The sequence below is a fragment of the Cnephaeus nilssonii genome, assembly GCF_951640355.1.
Source record: "Cnephaeus nilssonii genome assembly, chromosome: Y".
Lineage (NCBI taxonomy): Eukaryota > Metazoa > Chordata > Mammalia > Chiroptera > Vespertilionidae > Cnephaeus > Cnephaeus nilssonii.
In genome coordinates, this window is record NC_137096.1 from 711,282 (window position 1) to 736,203 (window position 24,922).

General features: G+C 50.7%; 1 protein-coding gene across 3 annotated transcripts; it reads left to right on the forward strand.

Annotated features, from left to right (window-relative positions):
- Positions 1-1,562: 1,562 nt before the first annotated feature.
- On the forward strand, positions 1,563-24,085 carry ARSH (arylsulfatase family member H). 3 transcript variants are annotated; one of them, XM_079766079.1, is made up of 11 exons: positions 1,563-1,705; positions 7,518-7,746; positions 9,403-9,552; positions 11,293-11,414; positions 12,738-12,863; positions 14,441-14,864; positions 16,588-16,724; positions 20,442-20,576; positions 21,800-21,962; positions 22,262-22,383; positions 23,426-24,085. In XM_079766079.1, the coding sequence occupies exons 2-11, from the start codon at positions 7,724-7,726 to the stop codon at positions 23,788-23,790; spliced, it is 1,767 nt and encodes a 588-aa protein (XP_079622205.1). In that variant the 5' UTR covers positions 1,563-1,705; positions 7,518-7,723; the 3' UTR covers positions 23,791-24,085. The 3 variants fall into 3 exon arrangements, with proteins under 3 accessions (XP_079622205.1, XP_079622206.1, XP_079622207.1); XM_079766080.1 differs by having other exon boundaries at positions 7,706-7,746; XM_079766081.1 differs by lacking the exon at positions 9,403-9,552.
- Positions 24,086-24,922: the final 837 nt, after the last annotated feature.

The window sequence follows — 24,922 nt, forward strand, 5'->3', positions numbered from 1 at the left end:
CCTTCCCCCCCCCCCCACAACCCAGAGGAAAAAATAAATAAAAGGCAGGGCCGGCTCCCCTCCACCCACAGGGCAGTGAGCTCCACAATTTTGCAGGTTTTTGGTTTTTTTGGGGGGGTGTGTGTGTGTGTGCTTTTAATTTATTTATTTTTACTTTATTTTTTATTTTTTTATATTTTATTTTTTACTTTTTATATTGTTCTATTTTGTGTTTTATTTTTTATATTTTATTTTTTGGTGTGTGTGCTATTAATTTATTTATTTTTACTTTATTTATTTTTTTTATATTTTATTTTTTACTTTTTATATTGTGCTATTTTGTGTTTTATGTTTTATAATTTTTTGTGTGTGCTTTTAATTTATTTATTTTTACTTTATTTATTTTTTATTTTTTTACATTTTTTTAAAAAATTTATTTTATTGATTTTATTACAGAGAGGAAGGGAGAGGGACAGAGAGTTAGAAACATCGATGATGAGAGAGAAACACCCATCAGCTGCCTCCTGCACGCCCCCCACTGGGGATGTGCCCGCAACCAAGGTCCATGCCCTTGACCGGAATCGAACCTTGGACCCTTGAGTCCACAGGCTGACACTCTATCCACTGAGCCACACCAGTTTCGGCTGTATTTTATTTTTTATAATTTTTTGTGTGTGTGCTTTTAATTTATTTATTTTTACTTTATTTATTTTTATACATTTTTAAAAAAATTGTTTATTCTTTTATTTCAAGAAAAACGATTTTAAATATATTGTTACATGCAATAAAATTCATATTTTAAGAAAAACAATCTTAAATATAATAATATTACATCTTATAAACATGAATATTTCAAGAAAAATGTCCTTAAATATAATAATACATGCACTAAACATTCAAATCTCAAGAAAAACTATGTTAAATGTAATAATATTACATGCAATAAACATTCATATTTTAAGAAAAACGATCTTCAATATAATAATACATGCACTAAACATAAATATTTCTAGAAAAACAATTTTAAGTATAATGTTGCATGCAGTAAACATTCACATTGGTCGGGGCGCGTGCAGGAGGCAACCCATCCATGTGTCTCTCTCTCTCACATCGATGTTTCTCTCTGTCTCTCCCTCTCTCTTCCTCTCTCTCTAAAAAAATCAATGGAAAAAATATCCTCAGTTGAGAATTAGAAAAAACACACAAAAACCCATTATTTCAAATCAGTTAAACCTGAAAAGGAATGAAAATTGAGTGAGTTCTCAGCTGTGAAAATGTGCATACATTTTTTTTGGGGGGGGGAGGGATGGGGGACATCCTATATTCCCTCTTATTTTTTTTTATTTTTTTTTTCTCTTTTTTTCCCTCCCTCCCTCCCCTCCCTTCTTTGAACTGCTGATCTGTACGCCTGGGCTACGTTCCCAAACAATTATCTTGTCAGGAAACCACTCCGTGTCATGAAACCCCTTAATTACACCCGTGTGGGTTTCGCAACCGTCAGACGGTGGAGAGAAACGAGTTCATCCCTAAATGACTGGGTCGCCGCTGCCGGGGTGGATGGGTGGTGTTTAACTATAAAAAAAAAAATAAAATGATGGACGGACTCCGGCCGGGCCTGACCCTGATGCTTGAAACACGTATTTAATGTTCATCCCCGGAGGAGGGGCGCTCAGAGCTGCGGGACTCGAGTCCGCAAATGCCGGAGACGGAAGGACAGCTGTGTTGAGTGAGTAGGACTCTCATTTTCCCCCCCATTCCGTGTGCACACGTGGTCTGTGGGGTCCAGAGTGGATAGGGGAGTGTTTGTGTTATTACATATTAGAGGCCTGGTGCATGGAATTTGTGCATGGTGTGTGTGTGAGTGGGGGGGGGGGTCCCTCAGCCCGACCTGCACCTTCTCCAATCCGGGACCCCTCGGGGGATGTCCGACTGCTGGTGTAGGCCTGATCCTGGCCTAAACCGGCAGTTGGACATCCCTCTCGCAATCCGGGACTGCTGGCTCCTAATTGCTCCCCTGCCTGCCTGATCGCCCCTAACTGCTCTCCCCTGCCGGCCTGATCGCCCCTAACTGCTCTCCCCTGCCATCCTGATATTCCTAACTGCTCTCCCCTGCCGGTCTGATCGCCCCTAACTGCTCTCCCCTGCTGGATGGATACCCCTAACTGCTCTCCCCTGCCGGTCTGATCGCCCCCTAACTGCTCTCCCCTGCTGGATGGATACCCCTAACTGCTCTCCCCTGCCGGTCTGATCGCCCCCTAACTGCTCTCCCCTGCTGGATGGATACCCCTAACTGCTCTCCCCTGCCTGCCTGATCGCCCCTAACTGCTCTCCCCTGCCATCCTGATACTCCTAACTGCTCTCCCCTGCCTGCCTGATCGCCCCTAACTGCTCTCCCCTGCCTGCCTGATACTCCTAACTGCTCTCCCCTGCCTGCCTGATCGCCCCTAACTGCTCTCCCCTGCCATCCTGATACCCCTAACTGCTCTCCCCTGCCTGCCTGATCACCCCTAACTCCTCCCCTGCCTGCTCCCCTGCCGGCCTGATCGCCCCTAACTGCTCTCCCCTGATGGATGGATACCCCTAACTGCCCTCCCCTGCCGGCCTGATCGCCCCTAACTGCCCTCCCCTGCCGGTCTGATCGCCCCCTAACTGCTCTCCCCTGCTGGATGGATACCCCTAACTGCTCTCCCCTGCCGGTCTGATCGCCCCCTAACTGCTATCCCCTGCTGGATGGATACCCCTAACTGCTCTCCCCTGCCTGCCTGATCGCCCCTAACTGCTCTCCCCTGCCACCCTGATACTCCTAACTGCTCTCCCCTACTAGCCTGATCGCCCCTAACTGCTCTCCCCTGCCAGCCTGATCGCCCCTAACTGCTCTCCCCTGCTTGCCTGATCGCCCCTAACCGCTCTCCCCTGCTGGCTTGATCGCCCCTAACTGCCTTCCCCTGCAGGCCTGATCGCCCCTAACTGCTCTCCCCTGCATGCCTGATCGCCCCTAACTGCTCTCCCCTGCCTGCCTGATACCCCTAACTACTCTCCCCAGCCGGCCTGATCGCCCCTAACTGCTCTCCCCTGCCATCCTGATCGCCCCTAACTGCTCTCCCCTGCTGGCCTGATCACCCCTAACCGCTCTCCCCTGCCTGCCTGATTGCCCCTAACCGCTCTCCCCTGCCTGCCTGATTGCCCCTAACTGCTCTCCCCTGCCTGCTTGATCACCCCTAACTCCTCCCCTGCCTGCTCCCCTGCCGGCCTGATTGCCCCTAACTGCTCTCCCCTGATGGATGGATACCCCTAACTGCCCTCCCCTGCCGGCCTGATCGCCCCTAACTGCCCTCCCCCGCCAGCCCGATCACCCCTAACTGCTCTCCCCTGCCGGCCTGATTGCCCCTAACTGCCTCTGTCCCAGCCCCGCCACCATGGCTTTGTCCGGAAGGATGTCTGGAAGATGTCCGGTCTAATTAGCATATTACCCTTTTATTAGTATAGATTTTTTTTATTAAGATTTTTTTTTAACACGCACAGGATGAAAGTGAAGGGATGAAGAAAAAATTTTCCATGCAAATGGAAAAGAAACAAAAACAACTGGAGTGGCAATACTCCTATCCGACAAAATGGACTTTAAAAACACCATGCTACGTGAAATAAGCCGGTTGGAGAAAGATAAATATACAATGATCTGACTCATTTGTGGAATATAATGAATTGCACAACATAAACTGATGAACAAAAATAGAGGCAGAGGGGGAAAATATTCCAGAATATAAGAGAAGTAATCCTGCTATTTGCAGGTTTTTAATATTTCCTACAACTTTTGTGATATTAGACTACGTTAGTACAGTTTTGGTAATATTATACTTAAAATCCTTTTATTCTTGAAATGTTAATGTTTACTGCATGTAATACTATTATATGTAAGATCATTTTTTCTTGAATAATTGGTGTTTAATGCATGTCACATTATCATACTTAAAATCATATTTCTTGAGATATTAATGTTTATTGCATGTAACATTATTATAATTAAGATAGAAAGTAGATAGATAGATAGTTGATAGATACATAGATAGATAGATGGATAGATAGATAGATGATAGATAGATAGAATAGATAGGTAGATAGATATATGATAGACAATGGGTAGATGAAAGATAAATGATTGATAGATGATGGATGGATGGATGGATGGAAGGATGAATGGAAGGTTAGATGGACAGATAAATACTACATAAATAAATAAACGATAATGATCCATGATCTATTTATCATCATTTATTTATATATAATCTATCTTTCTATCTATCCTTCCATCCATCCGTCCACCCATCTGTCATCTATCCCTCATCTATCGGTCATCTACATGTCTATCATCTATATCTATATCTATCTATCTATCTATCTATCTATCTATCTATCTATCTATCTATCTATCATCTATCTATCTATCTATCTATCTATCTATCTATCTATATCTATCATCTATCTATCTATCTATCTATCTATCTATCTATCTATCTATCTATCTATCTCTATCATCTATCTATCTATCTATCTATCTATCTATCATCTATCTATCTATCTATCTATTATCTATCTTCTATCATCTATTATCTGTTTATCATCTGTGTATTCATGTAGCATCTATCCGTTCATCCAACATTCCATTCATCCTTCCATGTACCCATCTATCTATCTATCCATCATCTGTCATCTACATATCTATCATTTATCTATCTGCTATCTATCATCTATAATCTGTCGTCTATCCATTATCTATCATCCATCCATCTATCTATATCTATCCATTATCTAGTCATCATCTATTTATTTATGTAACATCTATCATCTATCCATCCATCCATCCTCCATCCATCCATTTATCATCTATCCATCATCTATCTGTCATCTACATATCTATCCTCTATCTTTCTATCATCTATCTATATCTATCTATATCTATCTATCTATCTATCTATCTACCTACCTATCATGTATCTATCTATCTATCTATCTATCTATCTATCTATCTATCTATCATCTATCTATGTATCTATCTATGTATCTTTCTCTATCTATCATCTATCTATCATCATCTGTTATCTATCATCTATCCATTATCTACCTATGTACCTATGTACCTATGTACCTATCTATGTATCTATGTATCTATGTATGTATGTATGTATGTATGTATGTATGTATCTATCTATCTATCTATCTATCTATCTATCTATCTATCTATCTATCTATCATCTATCTATTCATCATCTCTCATAATCTATCTACCTGCCTATCATCTATCTATCTATCTATCTATCTATCTATCTATCTATCTATCTATGATGTATGTATGTATGTATGTATCTATCTATCTATCTATCTATCTATCTATCTATCTATCATCTATCTATTCATCATCTCTCATAATCTATCTACCTGCCTATCATCTATCTATCTATCTATCTATCTATCTATCTATCTATCTATCTATCTATGATGTATGTATGTATGTATGTATGTATCTATCTATCTATCTATCTATCTATCTATCTATCTATCATCTATCTATTCATCATCTCTCATAATCTATCTACCTGCCTATCATCTATCTATCTATCTATCTATCTATCTATCTATCTATCTATCTATCTATCTATGATGTATGTATGTATGTATGTATGTATCTATCTATCTATCATCTATCTATATCTATCCATCATCTATCCATTATCTACCCTCGGACCACGGGGTTGGTGTGTAATTGCACGCTTCCCAGGAGCGGAAGAGAAGACAGGAGAGTCGTGTTTATTGGGAACACGTAGGGGTGTCCCCGGCTGCTCTCCCCGGCTGGACTCCCTGAGGCCGTCAGTCTGAACAGGGAGCTCGTTTTAATCGACGGACAGGCCGTGTTTAAGTTTATGAGTGTGTCTGGAAGCCACCGCCCACTCCTGGAGCCCACGGGGTCCGGGTCAGAGTGGGACAGACGGTTTGATGATCGTCCTTCCGGGGGGCGAAACGGGGCGCCTCCGGGAGATAAACACCCAGGTGACCTGGCTGTGTCCTGAGATGAAAGGGCCCATAAAAGTAATGACTGTTTAGATTTCTCCCGGGGGCGGGGAAACGCGCTTGTACACTTAGAGAGTCTGCTGATCAAAGGGACTCAGGGCATGGAGGCATGCATCCTCCTGATTTGATTTAATTTAATTTAATGTATGTATTTACTAGAGGCCCGGTGCACAAATTCATGCACAGTTGAGGTCCGGCCGGCCTGCCCTGATGGGACCCCCTGCCAGACTGGTCACCCCCAACTGCCCTCCCCTGATGGCCTGGTTGCCCCCAACTGTGCTCCCCTGCAGGCCTGGTCACCCCTAACTGCCCTCCCCTGCAGGCCTGGTCCCCCCAACTGCCCTCCCCTGATGGCCTGGTCACTCCTAACTGCCCTCCCCTGCAGGCCTGGTCTCCCACAACTGCCCTCCCCTGCAGGCCTGGTTCCCCCACCTAACTGCCATCCCCTGCAGGCCTGGTCACCCCTAACTGCCCTCCCCTGCAGGCCTGATTGCCCCCAACTGACCCCCCACTGCTGGCCTGGTCACCCCCAACTGACCCCTCACTGCTGGCCTGGTCACCTCTAACTGCCCTCCCCTGCAGGCCTGGTCGCCCCTAACTGCCCTCCCCTGCAGGCCTGATCGCCCACAACTGCCCTCCCCTGCAGGCCTGGTCACCCCCAACTGCCCTCCCCTGCAGGCCTGGTCCCCCCCAACTGTCCTCCCCTGCAGGCCTGGTCCCCCCCAACTGCCCTCCCCTGCTGGCCATCTTGTGGCGGCCATTATGTGTGCACCTGGGGGCATCCATCTTTGACCACATGGGGGCAGCCATCTTGTGTGTTGGAGTGATGATCCATTTGCATATTACCTCTTTATTACATAGGATTTTTTTTTGAAAAACGATCATAAAAATAATAATGGTACATGCAATAAACACCAATTATTCAAGAAAAAAACGACCTTAAATATAATATGCCATGCATTAAACACTCATATTTCAAGAAAAAAAAAAGGATTTTAAGTATAATAATATTATCAAAACTGTACTAACATACTATGATATCACAAAAGTTACAGGAAATGTTAAAAGTCTACAAATAACAGGGTCACTCCTATTATATTCTAAAAAATATACCCTATTTTCCGGCGTATAAGACGACTGGGCGTAGAGAAGATTTTCCTGGGTTAAAAAGTCGTCTTATACGCCGGAAAATACGGTATATAGTTTCCCCTCTGTCTCTATGTTTGTTCATCAGTTTATCTTGTTCACTAGAGGCCCGGTGCATGAATTCATGCACCAGTGGGGTCCCTCAGCCTGGCCTGCGGGATCGGGCCAAACCGGCTCTCTGATATCCCCTGAGGGGTGCATGAATCCGTGCATGGGTGGGGTCCAGCCAGCCTGGCCAGGGGGAGGGGACATGGGCAGTCGGCCGGCCTGCCTGCTGGTCGAACTCCCGGTCGAGGGGACCATTTGCATATTCGCCTTTTATTCTATAGGACAGACACGGAGTGGCCGGATGATTATGCGTCCAGAGATCACCATCGTCTGGCCGCTCCGTGTATTCACCCTGTGACTATCAGAGGAGCCCAGATCAGCCTTCTGGTCAACTCCTCGCATTTATAGGAATTCCCGTTGACCTGGGTCCTCGGCACCGATGTTCTGAGTTGATCCGTTTCTTCGGCAGATACCGGAATCGGGAGCGATGAGACAGCCCTCCTGTGACCGGTGAGTCGACGGCGTCCCAAACCTCCGTCCCTCTCTCTACCTCCAGAGGTGGGGTCTTGGTCTATGCCTTCTCCATCCTGGCTGACCAAGTGGGATCTGCTTGATCTCTGGGGCGTGGGTAAGGGGGATGAGGATGGCATAGGGGGGGAGGGGGGTGTGGGCGGATGGAGTCAGAGAGGAGGAAGTGATGTGCATCTCGGGAAGGACAACCTGCCCGTGTGGGAGTTCGTGGGGCCGAAGGCAAGGAGGAATTCCAAGATGGCGGCCACACGGATCCAAAGTCAGGGATCACGGGAGGAATTTTAAGGGCGCCCATGGATGGGCCGATTGTTTAGGAGTATGGACATCATAGGAGAGAATAGTGGTGTAAATGTACCAAAGATTTAAAATATATATACATATATATTTTTAACTAGAGGCCCGGTGCACGAATTCGTGCACCCGTGGGGTCCCTTGGCCTGGCCTGCAGGATCGGGCTGAAACCGGCTCTCTGACATCCCCCGAGGGGTCCCGGATTGCAAGAGGGTGCAGGCCAGGCCGAGGGACCCCACTGGTGCACGATCGGGGCCGGGGAGGGACGCGGGAGGTTGATCAGCCGGGGAGGGACCGCGGGAGGGCTCCAGGGCGTGTCCGGCCCGTCTCACTCAGTCCCGATCGGCCGGACCCCAGCAGCAAGCTGACCTACCAGTTGGAGCGTCTGCCCCCTGGTGGTCAGTGCACGTCATAGCGACTGGTCGACTGGTCAAATGGTCAGGCACTTAGCATATTAGGCTTTTATTATATAGGATGGTATCTATTCACTCACTCACTCATTCATTCATTCAATCCTCACCAGAGGATATTTTTTTCCCCATTTTTTAAAATTACAAGTTATATCTTTATTGATTTCAGAGAGGAAGAGAGAGAGAGAAACATCCATGATGAGGGAGAATCTGCACGCCCTCGACTGGGGATCGAGCCCGCAACCTGGACACGTGCCCTTGACGGGGAATCGAACCCAGGACCCTTCGGTCCACAGGCTGACGCTCTATCCACTGAGCCAGACCAGCTAGAACCACAGTAGGAATTTTAGATATAGATGATATAGATATAGATATAGATATAGGTATAGGTATAGGTATAGGTATAGGTATAGGTATAGGTATAGGTATAGGTATAGATATAGATATAGAGATATCTATATGGGTTGGGCGTCTTAGATATATCTCTATATCTATATCTATACCTATACCTATACCTATACCTATACCTATATCTATATCTATATCTATATCTATATCTAGCCAGATGATTATGCGATCAGAGATCATCATCATCTGGCCACTCAGTGTATATTTTTATTGATTTTTCAGAGAGAGGAATGGAGAGAGAGACAGAAAAACATCCATGATGAGAGAGGATCATGCATCGGCTGCCTCCTGCACGCCCCCTACTGGGGATCGAGCCCGCAACCCGGGCACGTGCCCTCGACCGGGAATCGAACCCGGGACCCCCTCGTTGCACGCAAAGACGCCCAACGCACTGAGCCGCCCTGGCCTGGGGCTTCCTTTTCTGAAGTTGCTTCAAATGCAAACATGAATGGATAAGGTTGTTGTTTATTTTTTTGGTTGTTTTGTTTATTTGTTTGTTTTTCTCCCCAAAATAATGACTTTCCAGGAACCTCCGGCTGTGGGTGTCGCTGTGCGGCCTCTTTGGGGGCCTCCGGGGGACGTTCGTGACCTGGAATTCGAGGCCCAATATCGTCCTGCTGATGGCCGATGACCTGGGGATTGGGGATGTCTGTTGCTATGGCAACAGCACCGTCAGGTAAAGGATGGGGCGGGTGGTACCTCTGGCCCCGCCCCCGTCGGCTCCCTGCAATTGCTCCACGCGGCCAGCAGAGGGCGCGCGAACGCAGCATTGTTGCATCCCCAATACAGTTGTCTCTGTTGTTGTTTTTTTTTTAAATTTTTATTTGATGACTGTGCAAAAAATAGATTAAAAACCCACCACAAAACACATAACACACACTTTTTAACCTTGTCAACCCATTTAATTCTAGCATTTCAGAGGCTTTTAGTCAACCCCCCAGGTTTCACACCATCATCTCTGTCTGATTCTCGGGTTCTCCATCACCCCCCAAAAGGCCCAGAGAAAAGTATTTATTAAGGCTCATTCCTGCCCTGGCCGGTGTGGCTCAGTGGATAGAGCGTCGGCCTGCGGACTGAAGGGTCCCGGGTTCGATTCCCGGTCATGAGCACTGGCTAGGGTTGTGGGTTCGAACCCCAGTGGGGGGGCGTGCAAGAGGCAGCCGAGCAATGGTTTTTTTCTCTCTCATCATCGATGTTTCCATCTCTCTCTCCCTCTCCCTCCCTCTCTGAAATCAATAAAAATGTATTTTAAAATAAGGCTTAATTCCTTAGTCATTCTCCTCTCCCACCGAAGGGTCACGGGTTCGATTCCCGGTCAAGGTCACGTACCAGGGTTGCAGGTTCGATCCCTCACCCCAGTCTCTCTCACATCTTTGTTTCTCTCTCTTCTCTCTCTCTCTCTCTCTCTCTCTCTCTCTCTCTCTCTCTCTCTCTCCCCCCCCTTCTATTCTCTTTCTAAAAAATATAAATGGACAAATATCCTCCGGTGACGATTAACAACAACAAAAAAGCTAAATTTCACTGCAAGAAGTCTGTTAATGTTTTATGGACTGTAAGTTACCCATTAAGTTTAGAAATATGATAAGATCCGCCCTAGCCAGTGTGGCTCAGTTGATAGACCGTCGGCCTGCGGACTGAGGGGTCCTGGGTTCGATTCCGGTCAAGGGCACATGCCCGGGTTGTGGGCTCCATCCCCAGTAGGGGGCGTGCAGGAGGCAGCCGATCCGTGATTCTCTCTCATCATGGATGTTTTCTATCTCTCTCTCTCTCTCCCTTCCTCTCTGAAATCAATAAAAATCCTATATAATAAAAGCCTAATATGCTAAGTGTCCGGTCTTTCAGTCTTCCATTCAACCAATCACAGCGTAATATGCTAATGATATGCTAAGGCCGCTCAACCGCTCACTATGACGTGCACTGACCACCAGGGGGCAGACAGTCGACCGGTCATCCAGTCGCTATGATGTGCGCTGACCACCAGGGGGCAGACGCTCTGACCGGTAGGTTAGCTTGCTGCTGGGGTCCGGCCGATCGGGACTGAGCGAGACGGGCCGGACACGCCCTGGAGCCCTCCCGCGGTCCCTCCCCGGCTGGCCAACCTCCCGCGTCCCTCCCCGGCCCCGATCGTGCACCGGTGGGGTCCCTCGGCCTGGCCTGCGCCCTCTCGCCATCCGGGACCCCTCGGGGGATGTCGGAGAGCCGGTTTCCGCCCGATCCCACAGGCCAGGCCGAGGGACCCCACTGGGGCACGAATCCATTCCCCGGGCCTCTTGTATTGAAATAAAACCCCCACCAAGCCTGTATTTTGGGGTGACCGGTTACAGAGCCATCTGAACCCCAAAACAGAAAGGCTTGGAATCTCGTGCGTTGGGTTGGGAATCAGAAACTCACATGCCGACTCTCCGTCTGCCTGCAGCACCCCCAACATCGACCGCCTGGCCCGGGAGGGAGTGATGCTCACCCAGCACCTGGCGGCCGCCTCTGTGGGCACCCCAAGCCGGGCCGCCTTCCTGACCGGCCGCTACCCCGTCCGATCAGGTGAGTCTGGGAAGTTTCATCTCATCACAGAGCTCTCTCTCTCTCTCTCTCTCTCTCTCTCTCTCTCTCTCTCTCTCTTTCTCTTCCTTCCTTCCTTCCTTCCTTCCTTCCTTCCTTCCTTCCTTCTTCCATTTCTAATTTAATAGCCCTGGCTGGTGTGGCTCAGTGGATAGAGCGTCAGCCTGTGGACTGAAGGGTCCCAGGTTCGATTCCGGTCAAGGGCATGGACCTTGGTTGCAGGCTCGATCCCCAGTGGGGGGTGTGCAGGAGGCAGCTGATGGATGTTTCTCTCTCATCGATGTTTCTGACTCTCTATCCCTCTCCCTTCCTCTCTGTAAAAAAATCAATAAAATATATTTTAAAAAATCAATGGGAAAATATCCTCGGGTTAGGACTTAAAAAAATCATTAATGTGTTTCTATGGATTTCAGAGAGGCAATGACTTGCATAGCTCTGGAATTCTGTGCCCTTCAATCGATGTCCGTTGAACCAGTATTTTGTTTATTTGTTTATTATTATTATTATTTCTAATGTACTTGTATTGATTTCAGAGAGGAAGAGAGAGGGAGAGAGAGAGAAACATCCATGAGGAGAGAGAATCATGGACCAGCTGCCTCCTGCACGCCCCCCACTGGGGATCGAGCCTGCAACTCGGGCCTGTGCCCTTGACCGGGAATCGAACCCTGACCTCCTGGTTACTAGGTCCATGCTCAACCAGTGAGCCACGCCTGCCCAGGTGCTGTTATCTAGTCTTCCCTCTCTTCCATTCCCATCCTATAGAATAAAAGCCTAATATGCTAAGTGTCTGGTTGACCAGTCGGCCGTTCAACCAATCACAGCGTAATATGCTAATGATATGCTAAGGCCGCTCAACTGCTCGCTATGACGTACACTGACCACCAGGGGGCAGACAGTTGACTGGTCAACCAGTTGCTATGACGTGCACTGACCACCAGGGGGCAGACGCTCCGACCGGTAGGTTAGCTTGCTGCTGGGGTCCGGCCGATCGGGACTGAGCGAGACGGGCCGGACACGCCCTGGAGCCCTCCCGCGGTCCCTCCCCGGCTGGCCAACCTCCCGCGTCCCTCCCCGGCCCCGATCGTGCACCCGTGGGGCCCCTCGGCCTGGCCTGTGCCCTCTCGCCATCCGGGACCCCTCGGGGGATGTCGGAGAGCCGGTGTCCGCCCGACCCACAGGCCAGGCCGAGGGACCCCACGGGTGCACGAATTCATGCACCGGGCCTCTAGTTAAACAATAGCCAGTTTTTTTTTTTTATAACAATGTCAATTGTCATCACCTTTTCTTTGCTTCTGTGCCTGCAAGGGATGGCGTCTGCCTTCAACATGAACCGTGGCCTTGCCTGGCTGGGCGGCTCTGGAGGTCTCCCCACCAACGAGACGACCTTCGCCAAGTTGCTGCAGGATCGGGGTTACCGCACGGGACTCATAGGTACGGACCGGGGCGCTCTAGACATGGACGCAGGGTCAGACAGATGGGCCTCCTCCCAGTCCCCCATGCTGAAGTCTTCCCGGGGGCTCTGGCTGGGTCCCCGTGAGAGGAGAGGGTGAAGGAAGAATCGACACTAATAAAAGAGAAATATGCAAATTGACTGTACCTCCACGACACCCATCAGCCAATTAGGAGTGACTATGCAAATTAAACCAACAAAGATGACAGGTTAATTTGCATATGCAGGCGCCGAGCGGCCGGGTGGGGCTGAACGCCTGCTATGAGAGGGAGGTCGGAGGGCGGAGAGAGTTACAAGAGGGAAGCCAGTTGGAACAACTGGTTGCTATGAAGCGCAACGACCACCAGGGGGCAGACGCTCAATGCAGGCAGGCAAACATCCCCGAGGGTTCCCAAACCTCGAGAGGGCGCAGGCCGAGCTGAGCCAGGCCCCCACCCCCCACCCCCCAGGGCACAAATCTCATGCATCAGGCCTCTAATTTAATATGTATTTTTTTTTATTGATTTCACAGAGGAAGGGAGAGGGAGAGTGAAAGATACCAACATGAATGATGAGAGAGAATCATGGATCGGCTGCCTCCTGCACGCCCCCTACTGGGCATGCGCCCTGACTGGGGATTGAACCGTGACCTCACCCATTGAGCCACACTGGCTGGGCAGGAGTGAATATTACTTTATTTGTTTATCTTTTCTTTTTTCTTTTTTTAAAGTATATTTTTTATTTATTTTAGACAGGAAGGGAGAGGGAGAGATAGAAATGGAGAGAGAGAAACATCCATGAGGAGAGAGAATCGTGGATCGGCTGCCTCCTGCACGCCACCTTACTGGGGATCGAGCCCGCAACCCGGGCATGTGCCCTTGACCGGGAATCGAACCCTGGCCTCCTGGTTCCTAGGTCAACGTTCAACCCCTGAGCCATGCCGGCCGGGTAAATACCATTGTTGATAGACATGTATTTATTGCCATGTTATTCTTCATCATGTTAATTACATATTTATTGTTGAATGTGTTACAAATGGACCCCTCTCTCCCCCATGGACCGCTTTCTTTCTTTTTATAAATTAAATATATTTTTATTGATTTCAGAGAGGAAGGGAGAGGGGAGAGAGACAGATAGAAACATTCATGATGAGAGAGAATCATGGACCGGCTGCCTCCTGCACGCCCCCTACTGGGGATGGAGCCCACAACCCAGGCCTGTGCCCTTGACCGGAAATCGAACGCAGGACCCTTCCGTCTGCAGGCCTCCGCTCTATCCACTGAGCTAAACTGGCTAGGGTTTTTAAAAAAATATATACATATTAGTATATTCATTGACTTCAGGGAGGAAGGGAGAGATAGAAACATCCATGAGGAGAGAGAATCATGGATCGGCTGCCTCCTGCACGCCCCCTACTGGCCTGCAACCTGTAACCTTGAGCCTGCAAAATTGAGCCTGCAACCTTAGCATGTGCCCTTGACCGGGAATCGAACCCGGGACCCTTCCATCCGCAGGCCGACGCTCTGTCCACTGAGCCACCCCGGCCCGGCCCTCACAGGCCCTCCTGTTTCCCCTGCAGGGAAGTGGCACCAGGGCCTGAGCTGCGCGTCCCGGGGCGACCACTGCCACCACCCGCTGCACCACGGGTTCGACGACTTCTTCGGGACGCCCCTCGGCCTCCTGAGCGACTGCCGGGCGTCCGAGACGCCCGAGCTGCACCGCCGGCTGCGGGTGGCGCTGGGCGTGTCCACGGCGGCCCTGGCCCTGGTGCCCGTCCTGCTGCTGGTGCCCGCGTGCGCCCGCTGGTTCGCGGTGCCCTGGGGCCTGGTCCTGGCCTCCGCCCTCCTGGCCCTGCTCTTCTTCCTCGGCTGGTTCTCCAGCTATGGGTTCGTCCGGCGCTGGAACTGCCTGCTCATGCGGGGACACGACGTCCTGCAGCAGCCCGCGCGGGAGGACCGGGTGTCCGTGCGGCTGCTCGGGGAGGCGGTCGCCTTTGTCCGCAGGTGAGGGGTCACGGCCGCGTACGTGGTCCTGCAGGATTCGTTTATTTTTTTTAATTCTTTCTTTCTTTTTCATGATGATGATTATTATTACTAGAGGCCCGGTGCACGAAATTCGTGCATGGGGGGGACGGTGTCCCTCAGCCCAGCCTGCACCCTCTCCAATCTGGGTCACCTCGGGGGAGGTCCGACTGCCCGTTTAGGCCCGATCCCTCTCACAATCCTGGACTGCTGGTTTCCAACTGCTCGCCTGCCTGCCTGCCTGATTGCCCCTAACCGCTTCTGCCTGCCAGCCTGATCACCCCCTAACCACTCCCCTGCCAGCCTGATTGATGCCTAACTGCTCCCCTGCCAGCCCGATTGCCCCTAACTGCCCTCCCCTGCAGGCCTGGTCCCCCACAACTGCCCTCCCCTGCAGGCCTGGTCCCCCCCAACTTCCCTCCCCTGCAGGCCTGGTCCCCCCCAACTGCCCTACCCTGCAGGCCTGGTCCCTCCCAACTGCCCTCCCCTGCAGGCTTGGTCCTCCCCAACTGCCCTCCCCTGCAGGCCTGATGGTTGCCCCCAACCGCCCTCCCCTGCAGGCCTGGTCCCCCCTAACTGCCCTCCCCTGCAGGCCTGGTCCCCCCTAACTGCCCTCCCCTGCAGGCCTGGTCGCCCACAACTGCCCTCCCCTGCAGGCCTGGTCCCCCCCAACTGCCCTCCCCTGCAGGCCTGGTCCCCCCCAACTGCCCTCCCCTGCAGGCCTGGTCACTCCCAACTGCCCTCCCCTGCAGGCCTGGTCCCCCCCAACTGCCCTCCCCTGCAGGCCTGGTCACCCACAACTGCCCTCCCCTGCAGGCCTGGTCACCCACAACTGCCCTCCCCTGCAGGCATGGATCCCCCCCAACTGCCCTCCCCTGCAGGCCTGGTCCCCCCCAACTGCCCTCCCCTGCAGGCCCGGTCCCTCCCAACTGCCCTCCCCTGCAGGCCTGGTCCCCCTTAACTGCCCTCCCCTGCAGGCCTGATCACCCCCAACTGCCCTCCCTTGCAGGCCTGGTCCCTCCCAACTGCCCTCCCCTGCAGGCCTGATCCCTCTCAACTGCCCTCCCCTGCAGGCCTGGTCCCCCCCAACTGCCCTCCCCTGCAGGACTGGTCCCCCTTAACTGCCCTCCCCTGCAGGCCTGATCACCCCCAACTGCCCTCCCTTGCAGGCCTGGTCCCTCCCAACTGCCCTCCCCTGCAGGCCTGATCACCCCCAACTGCCCTCCCTTGCAGGCCTGGTCCCTCCCAACTGCCCTCCCCTGCAGGCCTGATCCCTCTCAACTGCCCTCCCCTGCAGGCCTGGTCCCCCTTAACTGCCCTCCCCTGCAGGCCTGGTCACCCACAACTGCCATTCTGGTTGCTCTTGTATTTAAAATATATTTTATTGATTTTTTACAGAGAGGAAGGGAGAGGGAGAGAGAGTCAGAAACATCGATGAGAGAGAAACATCGATCAGCTGCCTCCTGCACGCCCCCTACTGGGGATGTGCTCGCAACCAAGGCACATGCTCTTGACCGGAATCGAACCCGGGACCCTTCAGTCCACAGGCCGACGCTCTATCCACTGAGCCACACCGGCCAGGGCTTTAATTTTTAAATTTTTTTTGGAGGAAACTCCGTAATGTTCTCCATGGTGGCTACGCCCATCCGTACCCCCACATCGCCCCTCTCTGTAAAGATAACCGAGTTCGACCTTTGACCCTTAGGAATATGCGGGGACCGTTTCTCCTATTTGTGTCGTTTCTGCACGTCCGCACGCCGCTGATCACCAAGGAGAAGTTCGTGGGGCGCAGCAAATACGGTCGCTATGGCGACAACGTGGAGGAAATGGATTGGATGGTGGGTAAGTCATCTAGACCGAAATGTTATTTATTTATTTACTGGAGGCCCGGTGCACGAACTCGTGCACCAGTTCGGGGGGGTCCCTCGGCCTGGGCTGCGGGAATCGGGCCGAAACCTGCTCTCCCACATCCCCCGAGGGGTCCCAGATTGCGAGAGGGCGCAACCTATAATCTATAATACATAATCTATAATCTATTAAAACATATATTGTATTGTATACTAGAGGCCTGGTGCATGAAATTCGTGCATGGGAGGGGGTCCCTCAGCCCGGCCTGCACCCTCTCGCAATCCGGGACCCCTCGGGGGATGTTGGGATCTGGCCTAAACGGGAAGTCGGACATCCCTCTCTCAATTTGGGACCTCTGGCTCCTAACTGCTCTCCTGCCTGCCTGCCTGATTGCCCCTAACCACTCTGACTGACAGCCTGATCACCCCTATCTGCTTGCCTGCCTGCCTGATCACCCCTAACCACTCTGTCTGATCCCCCTAACCACTCTGCATGCCTGCCTGATTGCCCCTAACTGCTAACCTGCCTGCCTGATCACCCTAACCACTCTGCCTGCCTGATCACCCCTAACCACTCTGCCTGCCTGCCTCATCACCCCTAACTGCTCGCCTACCTGCCTGATCGCCCAGAACTGCCTCTGCCTCGGCCCCTGCCGCCGTGACTTTGTCCAGAAAAACATCTGAATGACATCCGGAAGGTCGTTCGGCGGTCCGGTCTAATTAGCATATTACCCTTTTATTATGATAGCTGTCATGTACACTATATGTCTATGAGAATACGCTACAATAAATAGTGATTGATTTCCTAATAGTATACAATCCTATATACTAAAAGGCTACCATGCAAATCGACCGAACGGCGGAACACAGGTCGCTATGACGCGCACTGACCACCAGGGGGCAGACGCTCAACGCGGGAGCTGCCCCCTGGTGGTCAGTGCGCTCCCACAGGGGGAATGTTGCTCAGCCAGAAGCCGGGCTCATGGCTGGTGAGTGCACTGGCGGTGGCGGGAGCCTCTCCTGCCTCCATGGCAGAGCTAAGGATGTCCGACTGCCGGCTTAGGCCCGCTCCCCGGGGGACATCCCCCAAGGGTTCCCGGACTGTGAGAGGGTGCAGGCCAGGCTGAGGGAATTCCCCACCCCCTGTGTCCATGAATCTCGTGCACCGGGCCTCTAGTCTATTCTAAACTCTCATCTAATGAGGATGTGATGTGTGGCAAACGCATCACAGTGACCCCAGGTTAAACAGCGCCGGTCCCCCTAAAAGGTGATGGGTTCCTCTCTCCACCTGCCACAGGTAAGATCCTTGCTGGAAGCCAATTCCAGCATGTCATCATTACAAGAGTTTCATCAAAAGGTTGATGGAACTTGGGGGCTCAGCAAGGGCTGAGCCACGTATGTAATCACATGTTGGAATGGCTGAGAGGCACTTCCCCCAAACCTGAATAGGATGACTGTTTGCTGCCAGACAGCTCAGGGCATCTCAATCTGCATGTTATTGCCTCCTACTGGCCAAACACCTGAACAGCCGCAGGCTAATCTCCAATCTGACAATGCTTCTGTAAACCCTACCCTTTGAAGTGTATTATCTCCACCTTGCCTTAGGACACATTGTGTTAATAAAAAGCATGGGGTCCCGAGACAAGGGGTAGTCTTTAGCTCCTTTAGCTGAAGCTCCTCTGACCCCCAATGCCTTTCAAAATTATCTTTTGTCTTTGGACTCGTTATTGAATCTATGCACAGCCTTTCTCCAGATTGCTGAACCCTTTGTAATGCTGGAACAAGAACCCCGGCAGGAAGGAAAAGGGTTTATTCAGGTGCGAGTAGCCTGGTGGGAAGGAAGGGGGTTTATTCAGGTGCCAGTAGCCTGGTGGGAAGGTGCCGGAAGCCAATTCCAGCATGTCATCATTACAAGGGTTTCATCAAAAGGTTGGTGGAACTTGGGGGCTCAACAAGGGCTGAGTCACGTATGTAATCACCTGTTGGAATGGCTGAGAGGCACTTCCCCCAAACCTGAATAGGATGACTGTTTGCTGCCAGACAGCTCAGGGCATCTCAGTCTGCATGTTATTGCCTCCTGTTGGGCAAACACCTGAACAGCCAGAGGCTAATCCCCAATCTGACAATGCTTCTGTAAACCCTACCCTTTGAAGTGTATTATCTCCACCTTGCCTTAGGACAAATTGTGTTAATAAACAGCAAGGGGTCCTGAGACAAGGGGTAGTCTTTAGCTCCTTTCGCTGAAGCTCCTCTGACCCCCAATGCCTTTCAAAACTATCTTTCGTCTTTGGACTCTTATTGAATCTATGCACAGCCTTTCTCCAGATTGCTGAACCCTTTGTAATGCTGGAACAAGATCCCCGGCAGGAAGGAAAAGGGTTTATTTAGGTGCCAGTAGCCTGGTGGGAAGGAAAGGTGTTTATTCAGGTGCCAGTAGCCTGGTGGGAAGGAAAGGTGTTTATTCAGGTTCCAGTAGCCTGGTTGGAAGGTGCCGGAAGCCAATTCCAGCATGTCATCATTACAAGAGTTTCATCAAAAGGTCGATGGAACTTGGGGGCTCAACAAGGGCTGAGTCACGTATGTAATCACCTGTTGGAATGGCTGAGAGGCACTTCCCCCAAACCTGAATAGGATGACTGTTTGCTGCCAGACAGCTCAGGGCATCTTAATCTACATGTTATTGCCTCCTACTGGCCAAACACCTGAACAGCTATAGACTATTCCCCAACCTGACAATGCTTCTGTAAACCTTACCCTTTGAAACCTTACCCTTTGAAGTGTATTATCTCCACCTTACCTTAGGACACATTGTGTTAATAAAAAGCATGGGTCCTGAGACAAGGGGTAGTCTTTAGCTCCTTTCGCTGAAGCTCCTCTGACCCCCAATGCCTTTCAAAACTATCTTTCATCTTTGTACTCTTATTGAATCTATGCACAGCCTTTCTCCAGATTGCTGAACCCTTTGTAACGCTGGAACAAGAACCCCGGGAGGAAGGAAAAGGGTTTATTCAGGTGCCAGTAGCCTGGTGGGAAGGTGCCGGAAGCCAATTCCAGCATGTCATCATTACAAGAGTTTCATCAAAAGGTTGATGGAACTTGGGGACTCAACAAGGGCCGAGTCTCATATGTAATCACCTGTTGGAATGGCTGAGAGGCACTTCCCCCAAACCTGAATAGGATGACTGTTTGCTGCCAGACAGCTCAGGGCATCTCAATGGACATGTTATTGCCTCCTACTGGCCAAACACCTGAACAGCTATAGACTATTCCCCAACCTGACAATGCTTCTGTAAACCCTACCCTTTGAAACCTTACCCTTTGAAGTGTATTATCTCCACCTTACCTTAGGACACATTGTGTTAATAAAAAGCATGGGGTCCTGAGACAAGGGGTAGTCTTTAGCTCCTTTCGCTGAAGCTCCTCTGACCCCCAATGCCTTTCAAAACTATCTTTCATCTTTGGACTCTTATTGAATCTACGCACCAGCCCTTTTCTCCAGATTGCTGAACCCTTTGTAAGGCTGGAACAAGAGCACCATCAGAGGGACCCCCTTTTCCCCCCGTGTGCAGGAATCTCATGCACCGGGCCTCTAGTCTATCGTAAACTCTCATCCAATGACGCTGTGATGTGTAGCAAACGCATCACAGTGACCCCAGGTTCAACAGCGCCGGTCCCCCTAAAAGGTGACGGCTTCCTCTCTCACCCGCCGCAGGTAAGATCCTGGAGGTCCTGGACAAGGAGTGCCTGGCTAACCACACGCTGGTGTACTTCACCTCGGACAACGGGGGCAGCCTGGAGGCGCAGGCCCGCGGGGAGCGCCTGGGCGGCTGGAACGGGGTCTACAGAGGTGAGGCCCAGGGGCTGGGGTGCTTCTGTGTGTGAGGCTGGGCATGCTCCCACCTCGATGCATGGGCACATGCTGTTTGGAGATTTTTATGAGCCAGATTGTCGTATTATTATTATTATTATTTACTGTCATTGGATTTTGTTTTATTTTAAAAATCTTTATTGTTTTTGCCCTAGCCGGCTTCGCTCAGCAGATAGAGCATCAGCCTGCGGACTGAAGGGTCCCGGGTTCGATTCACGGTCAAGGGCACACGCCCGGGTTGCAGGCTCCATTCCCAGTAGGGGGCGTGCAGGAGGCAGCCAATCCATGATTCTCTCTCATCATGGATGTTTTTCTCTCTCTCTCCTTCTCCCTTCCTCTCTGAAATCAATAGGGAAATACATTTTAAAAATATCTTTATTGTTTTTAATTTATCTACTAGAGGCCCGATGTACAAAAATTTGTGCAAGAGTAGGCCTTCCTTCCCCTGGCTGCTGGCACCAGCTTCCCTCTGGCACCGGGTTCATCAGGAAGGATGACCGGAATGACGTCCGGTCTAATTAGCATATTCCCCTTTTATTATTATAGATTTTTATTTATTTATTTTATTTTTTTAAATTGATTTATTTTTTTTAAATATGTTTTTTATTGATTTCAGAGAGGAAGGGAGAGGGAGAGAGAGAGATGGAAACATCCATGAGGAGAGAGAATCATGGATCGGCTGCCTCCTGCACGTCCCCTCCTGGGGATCGAGCCCACAACCCGGGCATGTGCCCTCGACCGGGAATCGAACCCGGGACCCTTCAGTCTGCAGGCCGACGCTCTATCCACTGAGCCAAGCCGACTAGGGTGAGAATGAATTCGAACTGTGAATTATTTGCATTTCTTAGGGTACTAGGGGCCTCATATACAATATATAAATATACATGGTGACATGTTTATGCATTTCAGTTCTCTATTGTATGTTTTGGTGAAACTCTATTGCCTATTTTTTCATATCACTTCCTATTATTATTATATACACGGAGTGGCCAGATGATGATGATCTCTGAATGCATAGTAATCTGGCCACTCAGTGTATATCCTATATAATGAAAGGCTAATATGCAAATCGTCCACTCTCGTTGAGGCCAGCAGGCCGCCATCAATATAACGAGCCAACGTAAGTCTCGGTTTCATTCCCAGTTGAGCGGCCCGTGATACGGTTGAGTTGAATCTTTATTTTCTCTCCTCTTTGCTTCCAGGTGGGAAAGGGATGGGCGGATGGGAAGGGGGCATCCGCGTGCCCGGAATATTCCGGTGGCCGGCCGTGCTGGAGGCCGGGAAGGTCATTGACGAGCCCACCAGCCTCATGGACATTTACCCAACGCTGTCTTACGTTGCTGGAGGAATTCTGCCCGTGGACAGGTAGGAAACCACACGCCTGCTCCAAATCTGGGGAGATAGATTTCAGTTGCATGGGAGTTTCCTGTATAACAAAAGGCTAATATGTAAATCGACTGAACGGCAGAAAACCGAACAGCCAATCCAAGCGTAATATGCTAATGATATGCGAAGGCTGCTCAACCGCTTGCTATGACGTGCACTGACCACCAGGGGGCAGACGGTCGACTGGTCGACTAGTTGCTATGATGTGCACGGACCACAGACAGGAGACTAAACCCCGCCTCTCTCGCCACCTCCCGCCTTTTCCTCTCCCTCCTCAGAGTGATCGACGGCCAGAACCTGATGCCGCTGCTGGAAGGCCGGGCTCGCCACTCGAGCCACGAGTTCCTCTTCCACTACTGCGGCGTGTACCTGCACGCCGTCCGGTGGCATCAGAAAGACTGTGAGTGCCACGGCGGGAGACACGTGGGCGCGAGACCGCGACCGAGTCCTTTCTCCTTTTAACCTTGAATGATGGCCCTGCTGGAGGGTGGGGGTTAGGGGGCGAGATCAACCAAAGGACTTGTATGCCTGCATATAAGTCTAATCAATGGACACAGACAACAGGAGGGTGGGGGCATAAATGGGAGGTGGGGGGTAATGGGGGAATAAGGACACATATGTAATACCTTAATCAATAAAGAAATTTTTAAAAAAGACAAAAAAATAAAAGAGACAGAGCCATCTTGGTTTCAGTAGCTTGCTTTCCATTCCCTTCTGGCCTGTGGAATTTCTGACGAGAAATCAGGGGACAGCCTTATGGGAGCTCCTTTGTATGTAACCGCTTGCTTTCCGCCTGCTGCCTTCAAGATTCTTGCTTTGGCCCCAACCGGTGTGGCTCAGTGGATAGAGCGTTGGCCTGCGGACTGAAGGGTCCCGGGTTCGATCCCGGTCAAGGGCATGTACCTTGGTTGCGGGGACATCCCCAGTAGGGGGCGTGCAGGAGGCAGCTGATTGATGTTTCTCTCTCGTCATCGATGTTTCTAACTCTCTGTCCCTCTCCCTTCCTCTCTGTAAAAAAAAAAAATCAATAAAATATATATAAAAAAAAGATTCTTGCTTTGCCTTTAATTTGTGGCGTTTTCATGACCATGTGTGGGCCTGTTTGGGTTCCTCTTGTTTGGGGTTCTCTGTGCCTCCTGAACTTGTGTGACTTTTTCCTTTGCCAGGTCAGGGAGGTTTTCCGCCATTGTTTCTGCAAACTCGTTCTCTATTCCTTTCTCCCTTTCTGCCTCTTCTGGCACTCCTGCTGTTCGAACATTGTTATGTGTCACGTTGTCCCACAGCTCCCTTAACCTGTCTCCTTTTATTTTTTTATTATTTAAAAAACTATATTTTATTGATTTTTTTACAGAGAGGAAGGGAGAGGGATGGAGAGTTAGAGACATTGATAAAATATATTTAAAAAAATACGGCGTCCCCACGGGGATCTGTGTGTTTTCCAGGTGCCACCATGTGGAAGGTCCATTACGTGACCCCCAAGTTTTCCCCGCCGGACGCTGGCGCCTGCTACGCCACGGGGATATGCTCCTGCACGGGAGACGTCACCCACCACGATCCTCCCCTGCTCTTCGACATCTCGAGGGACCCCTCCGAGACCCGGCCCCTCAGCCCGGACAACGAGGCGGTATACGGCTCCGTGGTCCGGAAAGTCGAGGCGGCCGTCCGCGAGCACCGTCGGACGCTCACGCCGGCCCCCCAGCAGCTGTCCGTGTTCAACACCCTCTGGAAGCCGTGGCTTCAGCCTTGCTGTGGGACCTTTCCCCTCTGTGGGTGCGACGAGGAGGAGGACTTGATACCCCACGTGTGAGGAAAAGGGCGGGGCTATTTGTTACCCAGCAGCGACGTGCTGTTGCAAAGGTCATCGGGAGCCGTGCTCAGCGGACGCGTGGAATCCGTTTGGGATCGAGGAGGATGCCCTCGCCCTGGCCGGTGTGGCTCAGTGGATAGAGCATCAGACTACGAACCCAAGGGTCCCCGGGTTCGATTCCAGTCAAGGGCATGTGCCTCGGTGGCAGGCTCTTCCCTGGCCTGGGCCATGCTCGGGGCACGTGCAGAAGGCAACCAACCAATGTGTTTCTCTCACATCGATGGTTCTCTCTGTCTCTCCCTCTCTCTTTCCTGCTCTCTGTAAAAATCAATGGAAAGATATCCTCGGATGAGGGTTAAAATAAATAAATAAGTAAATCTATAACAATAGAAGTGTAATATGCTAAATAGACTAGACAGCCGAACGACCTTCCAGACGTCCTTCCAGATGAACCTGCAGTGGCAGGGGCTGAGACAGAGGTGGTTAGGGGTGATCAGGCAGGCAGGCGAGTGGTTAGGGGTGATCAGGCAGGCAGGTGAGTGGTTAAGGGCAATCAGGCAGGCAGGAGAGTGGTTAGGGGTGATCAGGCAGGCAGGTGAGCAGTTAGGGGTGATTAGGCAGGCAGGCGAGTGGTTAGGGGCGATCAGGCAGGCAGGCAAGCGGTTAGGGGCCATCAGGCAGGCAGGTGAGCAGTTAGGGGCGATCAGGCAGGCAGGCGGGCCAGCGGTTAGGAGCCAGCGTCCCCGGATTGCGAGACGGATGTCCGACTGCCATTTTAGGCCCGATCCCCCGAGGGGTCCCCGATTGCAAGAGGGTGCAGGCCGGGCTGAGGAACGCCCCCCCCCCCCACTCCATGCACAAATTTTGTGCACTGGACCTCCTGGTTCATAGGTTGATGCTGAACCACTGAGCCAAACTGGCCAGGGCTGTTTTTTTTTTGGGTTTTCCTGGTGTTTTTTTTTTTTTAATGTTTCACAAAACTTAGGCAAGGCAGGTCTTATCCTCTCCATTTTCGTAAAAGGGAAAATGAATTCCACGGCGTTGACGTAAGAGCCTGAACTGATAGAGTTGGTAAACCCTGAGGGAGAGTTTAAAAGGCATCATGGCTTCTCCAATCCGTGGATTGCAAAGC